This window comes from Hyaena hyaena, unplaced genomic scaffold (assembly GCF_003009895.1).
Source record: "Hyaena hyaena isolate Hyena2069 unplaced genomic scaffold, ASM300989v1 scaffold_731, whole genome shotgun sequence".
In the NCBI taxonomy this organism is placed as follows: Eukaryota; Metazoa; Chordata; class Mammalia; order Carnivora; family Hyaenidae; genus Hyaena; species Hyaena hyaena.
In genome coordinates, this window is record NW_024081360.1 from 446,965 (window position 1) to 459,115 (window position 12,151).

The 12,151-nt window shown below is 40.7% G+C and overlaps 1 protein-coding gene across 1 annotated transcript in view; it reads left to right on the plus strand.

Annotated features, from left to right (window-relative positions):
* The window catches only part of AFF3 (AF4/FMR2 family member 3), a gene marked incomplete at its 5' end in the record, with an annotated part of 440,051 nt that extends 434,888 nt beyond the window's left edge, over positions 1-5,163 (plus strand). The window contains 2 exons of the mRNA XM_039218000.1: positions 93-316; positions 3,753-5,163. Of these exons, the coding sequence (XP_039073931.1) occupies positions 93-316; positions 3,753-3,874 (346 nt within the window). The remainder of the gene's footprint in view (positions 1-92; positions 317-3,752) is intronic.
* Between the last annotated feature and the right edge of the window lie 6,988 nt (positions 5,164-12,151).

Consider the following 12,151-nt stretch of genomic DNA (forward strand, 5'->3'; position numbering starts at 1 on the left):
GCTGCTTTGCTTACAGCGCCCTGGGGGGCTGTTCTACCCCGCCTAGTACCAGCCCCCGTACTCTTATGTTTTTCTCTGCTCTCCCCTTCCAGGAGCACTGGAACCCCATCCCCCATGTCTCCCAACCCCTCTCCGACCAGCTCTGTGGGATCTCAGGGGAGCCTCTCCAATGCCAACACCCTGTCCCCTTCAACCATCGTCAGCATCCCACAGCGCATCCACCAGATGGCAGCCAACCACGTCAGCATCACCAACAGCATTCTCCACAGCTATGACTACTGGGAGATGGCAGATAACCTGGCCAAGGAAAACAGAGGTGTGTGGGCCTCTAGAGAGCATGTGTGTGGTTCCGCCACAACTCAGGGAGCCGGCCTGACCTAGGACATTATTGAGCAAGTTTTCATCATTTACCAGAGGAAACATTGTAGAAGCTATGCAGAACTTTTCCTCACCTCCTGCCCTCACTCCGGACCTCCCGTGCCTTGACCTACCTTCATCTTGACTATAGGAGATTAGAGATGGAGGTGGACATAGATATGATACAGATACATAGAAATGATGTAGATACAGATATAGATGTATACACATATGCTCTTCCTTGCGACAATGAGCTCCATGAAGGTAGGGACAACATTCTATCCAGCTTGGCGTTCCCAAGACCTGCACAGTGCCTAGAACACAACTGGGGATCCAAAACATTTAATAATTAATGAGGATGAATGTTCCTGGCTACCTAAGTGATAGCTGCTTACCACTGAAAAGAGAGTGTTTTATAGGCAGCAGTAAATTCTGTTTCTCTTTAAGTAAGGTTTGTTTTCACAGATTATAAAACAAATGCATGTCTACTGTGGCTGAATTTGTAAAGTGTGGAAAACTACAGGGAAACACATTTTTTAATTACCAGTAATCTTATCACCAAGCAATAATTACTGTTAACATTCTACCAAAGTTTCTTCTAGTCTTCAAACACGTATGATTCTTGCCAAAGTAAGGTTGTTGTCCATGTACGGTTTTATATCCTGTTTCCATTTAACATTATATCAGGCATTTCCCCATGCCACTAACTAGTTCAAAAACATCTTTTATGATGTTCTAGAAGACTGTCATAATAGTGGTTATACAGTCATAAAGTATCATGATTTCTCAAAAACATTTTCTTCTTGTTGGACATTTATACCACTTCCAGTTTTAGTTCTACTATTACAGATAATGTTATGACAAATATCCTCATATAAATCCTTGTCAGGATTCTGATTATTTTCATAGGAGGGAGAATTTGGGGGTCAATAAGCATAGATTCTTTTAAGACATATATTGTTCCATATCTTGATATATATTGTTAACTTTTTTCCCAAAAGATTATACTAATTTACTACTCTCCCTCCCACAGCAGGAAAGCACAAATCTGAGCTCACTTTCAAGCCATTAAGTGTGAATTCTGTTCCCATTATAGCATAAGCTTCTGAGGACCAGACCAGAATGTTCACAATGAGATGGCACAGATAAGCACATGGGTCCTGGATACATGAAATTGATAATAAAACCAGACAGTATATAACATGCATCCCAGAGCTGGCACACCCTGAAAATCTAACGGGAATGCCGGGAGGTCGGTGCCAGGGGACTGAGGCCGCCAGGAGAGGCCTGCTAGAGGAATTGACGTGGAATAGGGTTTGGAAAAGCAAATAGACATTGTGTGGCTGAGATGGAGTGGGGTGGGCATCCCCGGCTGACAAAACAGAAAAGACAGGATGTATAAAAATTGACATGGCCAGTTTGGGAGACTCTGAGCAGGCCACACTCCAGATGGCACTGCCAGCTGCCTACTGGATGTCTCCTACCAGAGGGCTCGATGTTCCATGTCCAGTGTAAAGTCGGCATTATTTCCTGGACCTGCCCCTCCCCCCCATTCTGCTCCTGGATTGCTGCCTTGGCTTCCCTCCCTACCACCTAGGAGTCCTCTCTAACCTCTCCCTTGCCTTCTCCAGCAGGACATCATTCAGCGAGTGTATGTACACCTTTGAAAAACTTCTTCCAGATACTCACTTCCAAGGACTGTGGTTCAGTCATCAGTTATGACAGCATAACAGCCATATAAATTTGTCTCTCTGAGCAACTATCCTGTGATCTCTGAGAGAGCGGAGCCTGCACCGTATTTATCTAGTGTACCCTCGCATCCCTCCTAATCAGGGAAATACAAATCAAAACCACACTGAGATACCACCTCACACCAGTCAGAGTGGCTAAAATGAGCAAATCAGAGAACTCTAGATGCTGGCGAGGATGTGGAGAAACGGGCACCCTCCTACACTGTTGGTGGGAATGTAAACTGGTGCAGCCCCTCTGGAAAACAGTGTGGAGGTTCCTCAGGAAACTAACAATAGAACTCCCTTATGACCCAGCAATAGCACTGCTAGGAATTTACCCAAGGGATACAGAAATGCTGAGGCATAGGAGCACATGTACCCCAATGTTCATAGCAGCACTCTCCACAATAGCTAAAACATGGAAAGAGCCTAAGTGTCCATCAACAGATGAATGGATCAAGAAGATGTGGTTTATCTATACCATGGAATACTACATGGCAATGAGAAACAATGAAATCTGGCCATGTGTAGCAACATGGATGGACCTTGAGGGTGTTATGCTGAGCGAAATAAGTCAGGCAGAGAAGGACAAATATCATATGTTTGCACGTATAGGAGGATTAGGAGGAACTTGACGGAGGAACAAGGGGGAGAAGAAGGGCGGAAATGGTGGGGGAAAGGGAGAGAGGCAAACCATGAGAGACTCTTGAATGCTGACAAAAACTGAGGACTGATGGATGTGGGGGGGAGGGGGGGATGGGCATGGAGGAGGGCACTTTGGGGATGAGCACTGAGTGTTATGTAGAAACTAATTTAACAATAAACTATTTGTAAAAAAAATAAATAAATAAAAATAAAAAAATTAAAAAAAAAAATTTCAATATCTAGTGTACCCTCTACCTCTACCCCCCGAACCTAGCACAGCACACAATAAATGCTTAACAAAGGCATAGACCTAGAGAATGTCCCGGGACTAGAAGGTGACCTCAGTGGGGATTTTTCAGAATCCGTGTCTGATCTGCCACCAGGGCTCTCGAGCCTTCTGCTTTGGACTCACTGCAGGGGTTCAGCACGTGCCACAGATGAGTACAGCTTAAGGCGGGGGAGAGCCACAACCCACATCTAGGGCAGGACACATTCATGCACAAGGACGATGCGGTCTGAGAAAGTAAATTTTCTTTGCAGTTTGGCTGAGTAAATGTTATTCATTTAAATGAGAAATAAAAGAGAGAGAGGGAGGTAAACCATAAGAAACTCTTAAATACAGAGAACAAACTGAGAGTTGCTGGAGGGGAGGGGAGAGAGGTGGACATTAAAGAGGGCACTTGTTGGGATGAGCACGGGGTGTTATATGTAAGTAATGAATCCCTAAATTCTACTCCTGAAATCATTATTATTCTATCTGTAACTAACTTGGATTTAAATAAAATTTAAAAATTAGAAAATAAATAAATAAGAAATGGCCAATAGAATTAATTGGATATAGGATGAATTGTCTACCTTTGGGTTTTATTTATGTTCAATGGAAGGCTAAAGTTGCATGATGGAGTTGAGTGCATGATTTATATAAAGACTATGAATGGAATTTTTTCTTAAGTCACTTGCATCTCTCAGGGTAGCACACTCAGCATGTGTGTCACTCAAACGACTCTCTCTGTCCCCTAGAATTCTTCAACGACCTGGATTTGCTCATGGGGCCTGTCACCCTGCACAGCAGCATGGAGCACCTGGTCCAGTACTCCCAGCAGGGCCTGCACTGGCTGCGGAACAGCACCCACCTGTCATAGAGACCTTGCCCCTGAGCTGGATTGTGCTCTCATCTCCATAGACGGCTCAATGTTTCTGGACACTGTGCTACTGAAATTCCCAGCCACAGCATTTATCAAACTGCGGTGAATATTTTCTCAGCATCGAACAATGGTCTTTTCCCAGGGCATGTGTGTTTGTATGTGTGGGCGTAAAAGAAGTTGCCTGTGTATGTGTGTAAGATATACAGCTCTTTAAAACACGGTTTTTTGTCTAGTTTCCATGATCCCAAGCTAGACAAAGTGATCAGAAGTTTCTGATTAGAGTATATACACATACACACATGCACACACACACAAGATCACACACGCACGTGCGCACACACACACACACACACACACACACTTTCTATTTCAAAGCTAAACCATGACTTCTTAGAATATTCAACCAAAATCTCATGGGTTAGTTAACCAGGTGCAATACAGCACACCAAAAGCTTGACTGCCAGTTAAGATGAACCTAGTTCTTATACTGTTGATTACTTTCAGTATTAATATACTATTCCCCAATTAATTTTTGATTGTGTGTATTAATGGGTAACTGAATAACAAAAAGAAGTCAGTTATTTTTGTGCTGGACGTTTACTAGATTGCATGTTACCAAATACCTTGCCTTTTGTCTAATACCCATCTTTCCATCCAACTTTATTATCAACTAAATGCGTTATAAGCAAATGGATCAAATCCCACAGGCCTTCCCTGCCCTGCTCCCAAAATCATATGAAAATGGCACTGGGATTTGGTAAAAGCTCAGTGTCGTTGAAACCTGATCAACATGAATAGACAACCGAGCTTGGAGCTCAGTTGGGAATTGAAACCTTCTGCACGTGGATCAGTAAGCCCATCCAGCCCACGTGTGTTTTCTTCCTGCCACTGTGACACAGCAGCCATAGAGCCACATGGCATTTGTCAGCCAATATGTTTCAAGTCTTTTCTTCCCACGATAGCTTTCTTGCAAATTTTCTTGGCCAAATTAGAACATTACCTAGAACGTCTCTTCACTAGGAGTCTGTATTTGCTGCTTATCAGGCTAAGAATTATTTGCTATCGTGAGACTGTCTGATCCTTTCACTCTTTGTACAGAATGCAGGCCTCTAAATGGCATTTTGATCTGGGGGATATGTTTCAGGCTTTGATTTGCAAGCTGCTTACTGTGCAGGGTGAGTTGTTTTTGCAGTGTTCACAAATCTGTTTGGGGTAGCAACGACCAGAACATCATGTTTGCATCCTGTACGTCTGCTATGTTTACGTCTTGCCCTTCATTCTTTTCTTTTCTTTTCTTTTAAATTAAGTTTACATTATAGTTTTTTGACATCTTGTTTACAGTTTTTGTCTGAAACTTACTTCTTTTATAGTCTCTTGTCATGCCTTAGATTTAGTCTTCTTGTTAAATATATATGGATATAAAAATACTGGTAAGAAGAAAAACTTCTGCAAAAGAGGATGTACCTTGCCATGTCCTTAAAAGCAAAAATAATGTCTTTGAAGCCTCTCACTTGACAGAATTGCACCAGGATGGTCTGAGAAAGAGACAGGTGAGATGGTATGTGGAACGCTCCATTTTCCAAGGTGATGCTGGCACAAAACAGTTGTAGTAGATTGTGATACATGCTTTCCGTGACGCTCCTACTGCTTTGGTTGTAATGTTAACATTTTTTCACCTGATCTGTACATGGGAAATAAGACTGCTGTAATTCTAAGTACTTATTCAAAACTGTACAAGTGATCGAACAACTTTGGTGATTGATTTGAAATGAATTTAAAGCGAAGAGTCCAAAGTGAAATGAAGCCAGTGAAGGGTTTGTAAGATTTTCACCTGGCTTTGGCCCTGAAACGTTACCAGTATTTCTATTTTACATTTATCCAACTGAGGGGTCCTCACATCCCTTTCACTAGCTGTTGGCAGAGTTTGCAATCCCATTCTATGTTGGAAATTTGAGTCTAACTTGGGAAATTTTGGATTTTTTTTTGGAGGACTAAAGCTATTTATTACTCTTGATGAATCCTTATGAAATGTTGAAATCCTCAAAGGGATAGGCCTCAGGGTCCATTGTGTGTCCCCAGAGTGCTTTCTGGCCCTGCCCGTCCTTAAAGCGGCCATCCTTATAGCAGCCCCTGGCAGATTGTGCCCACAGCATTTTATCAGCACCTAGGTGGCCCTTGTTTAACAAACAAAAACAAAAAACAAAAAAACAAAAAAAACTTGAAAATAGAGCATGCAGGTCCTCTCCCTGTCTTTGATCTCATCAATTGACCGTGTGAGGGCAGCAATTTTTGTTGGCTTTGGCATAGATGATTTTGGTAAGGAACCATCTTCTGATTGTTGCTTGTGAAAGTCATTCATGACTTGTTCTTTTTATTTAGCTTTGTTCTAAGTAGAAATACCTTTCTTGTGTTTTTGGATTATAAAAGTAATACATGCTCATTGTAAAGATTCAAAAAAAATGCAGCAATGTAGAAAGTAGAAGGTAGCAAGTCCCATCCCCCAAAGACGACCACTGCTCACAGTCTCGTGTATATTCTTCCACAGACACTCCCACTTCAACATACTATCGTTTTTTTCCCTTTGAAGACATATTATTTCCTCAGAAGTTCAACATAAGTTCGGCTGACCTTATCCTTCCATGACCTGAGTTTATGCCTTCCTTTATCACAATACTAGAGTTATCTTTGAAAGTAACCCAAATGTATTCCTGATCACAATTTGGGATTTGTTACTACTCTCTACAGAGATCAGACTTATGTGCAGGATTGTGCCTGGAAAGTGAAGTTTGATTAAAACAGATATTTCTGGAAACTTGCAAATTGCAGACAGAAACTCGGACCCCCTATCTAAAGAAGAATGTACTGGAAAAATAATCTGAAGAGTTGACAAATTGTGTACTAGATTGAACACATGGAATGCAATGCAATGAGATTTTCTGCACTAAAACTTATCCTAGTGTGTAAAACAATGATGTGTGTATTATATAACAGTGATGTGTACATTTCTGACATCCCATACATGATATACACAGTTTGTATAAATGCATACATTTAAAAATATATATGTACAATACAGCTAACATAAAACTGTAGTATGCCTGAAGGATATTACTAGTGCCTAACGTTGAGTATAAGTTGCTGCGTGTTCGCATCACCTTGGAAGTGCAGTAATTGTTAAAACTTAATCAGTGCAGCCAACATTATTTATGAATCACATCTTTGAAACTGTGCAGTAGTATATACATATATATTTTTAAATAACATTTTTCACAGTTTTCCAGAGTTACTGTTGAAATCTGTATCACCAAAAAAAAAAAAAAAAAACAAAAAAAGCAAGATTTTTTTAATGATGTAGACACTCTTCAGACCCAGTAATCTGTGTGTGATTTCCTGTTTGTAGATACCCAAGAGACTTTAGCAGTCACCAGCCTTAATGCATGTACAGGATATTATTGTGACTTAATTTATCTGCAGTTTTTAATCCATGTGAAATTGGAATTTATAAACTGACTTGGATTAAATATGTCTGCCTTTCTAAGGTTGCAAATGTTACATTAAATGACTTATGTTGTAAACAAGAGAAACCGAGTTGTATGTAAGAAAAAAAAAATGTCCACCAGTTTCTGTGAATATTTTTACAAGGAAACTTCAGAATCAAAATACGTTCAAATAAGAATTCTGGTCCCCAGTTCATAATGTCTTCAGAAGTAACTTTGTTGTTTCATGCATCTTTCAAATGTAGTTTCCATGGATTTTCATTACTATAGGCCTGAGATTTTTCATGGTCAAGAGCATGTTCCCCTGCATTATAGTACAGTTTACAACTTGTCTTTTCCATTTCCCGGCACATATATGCACGCCACACGTGAAGAAGAAAGTGGGAACCCCAGGGTCCCAGAAAATGCTGAATAGGAAGCTTGAGGAGTTCATACTGATGACTGTGTTGATGCCCATTGACCCAGTAGTCCTGGGATACTGGTCTTCCTAACATTCCTTAACTACACAAGTTAGTTCCCTAACTTAAATTGTGCCAGGTTTTTTCAACTCAAACCAACAAGGTGGCATAATGTTTGCAATAATTGGTTGAATAAAATAAGAGAATTTTGAACTAACGAAGATGGAAATATGAGAACAGTGGCTTGCCATTATATATCCCTCTGTGTGGGAGGGTTTTTTCTTAACCTTATTTTTACTCTTCTCTCAAAACTTTTTCAGTCCATTCCTTCCCAAAGAAGCAGAAACAGCAACAAAAACAGAACAATTATTTCACCTTACCCAGCCCATACCCTTAGATTAAAATTGTCTTGTCATGCTGGAGGACCCTAGCTCGGGGCCACCATGGAGACCACCTCCTTCCAGAGATGGCCAGGACAAGGGACTGGCTTTGCTTACTGCAGGAACCTTGGTACTCCTTTCAGAAGTGGTTTGGGCTAAGAAATACTCAACGGTCTTTCAAGAACTGCTTTTCTCTTACACACTTTGCCTGCTATTGAAGTCTATTCTAATCAGAATCACATTTTTAAGAAGTAACACATTTTCAATGAAACATGGATCAACTGGAGTCTTGAAAGGCACTTTTTAAAGAAAGAAAGAAAACCTAACAACATAAACTTCATTTCCAGCAATTTTTCAAGCACAATTTTCATTATTACAACTTCCTAACAAATAGCACAAGAAATGTTCAGACTTGAGATCTGTGTTCTCTTTGTCCAAACTGAATTTTTCTGTATATGTCATTAGAGGGGTCAATTTGTTTGTGTGGCATGAGGGAAATTATAAAACTCTGTTCTCAAACTAATTACATCTGACCACAGTTTTGGTTTTTATTATTTAATTGGCATTCTGAGCCAGCAGGGGGTAATTTAGGGCTGGCTCCAATGGGACTCAGCTTCACAGCTCTTACTCACAGTAATGGGAACCAGGGGATTAAATCTGTATGTGAATCCACTTCTAGTTAAAACCACCAGTTTTAAACACATTGATCTGAGGGATGAGTTCAAGGTACTAACTGCAAGTCAACACAATGATCGGCATTTGTCTTCAAGCATCAGGAAGGAATGATGAGGCCTGGAGAGTTGAATCAAGGACTTGTCTTCTACTCATTTCTGACCTGGGAAAAGCTCATCGGAAAATATTTAGATCCAAAGATGATGTCAAAAAGTACCAGTGTTGAGGATTTTCAAACAGCGCTGCTGGGTTAGCAAAGTAATTACAATATTCTGGTTCCTGTAGTGTTCTTCAACCCTGTTTTAGTTTCCCATAAAACAAAACTCACATTTTCCCCAGCATTTATCATCTCTTGATTTCTAGATGTCCAGATGAGCAAAGAGAAAATACTTAACACTGAGGAGTACACACTACTTGACTGAACAACATTCTACTCACAGTAGCCAAAGGTGTATGAATTATTAAAGGACCATCTTTGAGTCTCCTCTGTTACCCTCATCCTACAAAGTGAGAGAGCACAACGCCTCAAATATGGCCATGTAGTTGAGATGTCAAAAATTCTAAGCATATAACATACTCAACTTTGGTGACCGACACTTTCTTGGCATCACCAGCTATCTCTGAGGCCTATTTGCATGGTGAAATATCAATACTAACCCTTCCCTTTGAGTAACTTGCAATCTGATTATGAATGCCCTGAAGTTCCTAGGGCTGCCAGTTCAACCCAAAAATGTCCTGCCCTGTGAGCTGAGTGTATTTTTTTGTTCCTTTGGGGTTTTTCCCCATCTAAGTTCTATAAGTCAGGTTTAGTATCTTGACTTTTCAGAGGAACAGTTAATAGAGACAGTGGAAGCTTTAAGAAAACAAGGATTCAATATCAGAACTCAACGATGTTGGGATGAGAAGTCAGGAAAAATACCCAAATACTCCCCTCCTTCACCTGCTGCACCTGATCTTTGAATAAAGATTCCATATATACTTCAGTTTCCTCTATGTGAAGTGTAACTCAGAATGCCCACGACCTCAGACAGACTGTGAGGATCAACAGATCTGGGCAAGCATTTTGAGATTCCCCAGCTGTCACACTCAGCAAGAGTTACACATTATTGTCAGAACAGAGGCAACAGAAATATACTGTATCTATAGGCACCAAGATACAAAGGTGTGTGATGCAGGGCATGAGATCGTCCCAGCCTGATTAGATTCCAGAGGACCAAGAAGATGGCAGTGGGATAACCACAGACCCTTCATAAGACTCTTCAGCCTTTGTCGTTACTGCTTTGAGTCCATCCTGACTGTCGGCAGAGCTCTAAGACCAGTGTCGGGTGCGGGGGGGATCTGACCATGCCAAGAGCAGCAGGGCTTCCAAGTACCCCAGTTGGTGGTGCAATTGCCCTTCCCCTTTCTCATCCAGTCCTGGCCTTAAGAAATCAAAGGGTATCCAGATGGAAAGGGGAAGAAGGAACATTGGGTCCAAGCTTCCAGTGTGCACCATCTACCATGAGAAAATAACTGACTTATTGAACACCATGTTTCTAATATCTTCATAGAGCCAGAGAACACAGCACAGTCTCATTTTCCATGCTCTCATGGTGTTTCTTTGAGTGCCAGGAGGCTGAGTTCCCTACATGTGCATCTTGTGCCTCTGATTGTTTGTCTCTCTGTCTGTCTGTCTGTCTGTCTGTCTGGAGCCAGGAGGTGGAAGATAAGCTTCTCTGAGAGGTTTATTCCTGAGAAAGATCTGTCATAAGGGACTTGGGTATGTCATTAACTTCAGGAAAGAGGAAACCTCTCCTGAGAGGTAGATATTTTCTCTAGTGGGTTAGGTTGCCTCAACATAATCACTTAATTGTAGGCTAAATTTTAGTCAGTACACCAGGAGAGGGAAAAATCAACATAAGTACTTAGTGATTTTTGTGCTCCCCAACTAGAGATTGTACAGTCTAGCCCCAAACAGTGAAGCAAAAACTGGAAATCTAACTAATACTCTGAATGTTTCATACCACCATAGTCAAGATCCTAAATGCTGGATTGAAGTTTTTAGCTTTTATCTAATATTTATATTATTTAGACACAGGACTTCAATGTGTCCCTAAATGATTGCTTTAATGTAACCAAAATGATCAAGAAACACCCATTCAAAAGGGCTTTTTCTTTTCATCCCCACTGAAAAATCCCTAGCCTTTCTCCAGTACAAAAGAGCAATCACGGAAGGTCTTGCAAGATCCACCCTCATTTAGGCCCAAATTTATTCTAACACCCTTTCCACAAAAGCACAACACTTTTTCCAGCATGAATTCTGAGTATTTAGTTAAAAAAGAAATCTAGAATGGCAACATGGGGTTTTTTAGCATGAGGAGGTGTTGATGCACTAGCCAGACACTTGGATACTATACTGCCTTCTCTCAGGCAGGATGTTATAGAACAAACACTCCTACTACAGCATAATAAATAGCAGCTTACTCTATGGTTCTGTGGAATCAAGTTGAAAGTCATTCCCATGTAAGTTTGCCTCAATCAGAGCAGGAATTTTCAATTCCACCATTTTATCCTGTATCATCTTAGATGTTTATTTATGGAGCCGGCAACGCTATCTCAATATTCCTATATAGCGTGTCACATCAAACACCATTTCAAGTTCTGCATATCAGTCTTGGGAGAGCTGTCAGCAACTTGGGAACCTGCTTATGTCCCTCGAGACTTTTCCACTGATCCGATTTTAGCAACGGCAAAACCAGATTACAGGGCCTTCATCTTCTCCTCTTACAGGAACTGGTCTTACAACTGTTTCCAGAATTGAAGAGGATTTTAAGTAGGACAATTGTGTACAGTAATTTATGCTGTAAAAGTTAACCCATTGTAGCATTGATTAAAGTGCTGTATTTATAAGGTCAAATACTATTTTCATTTGTGTCCAGTTATTCAATATTAAAATAGCTGAAGTTCATTTTTCTTATGTGATATTTATTTGGGCCTCATTGTTAGAGCATCTGGATATGGTTATGGAGGAAGTCCAGAATCTGTGTTGATAGTCACTATTTTAATCCAAGTCGTTGAATGGCCTATTAAGCACCAACATTACGAACACTATTACTGATGAAACCATGTGCTCTTGTCTATTTCTTTAAGTATGTGATAAAAATCTAACTCAAGCAATTAATAAAGACCATTGGCTTTAGTAAGGTTTGCTTCCTCCAGCTTTTCTTCTCAAAATTCATTAACCCTTTTTCCAAGGAAATTCCAGTGCATCCTCACCAAGTCCCACCAGATCTCTTACTCCTAGAGAGGGGTCTCATCTCCCAGCCTGCTTCCAAGATGTCTGCATTC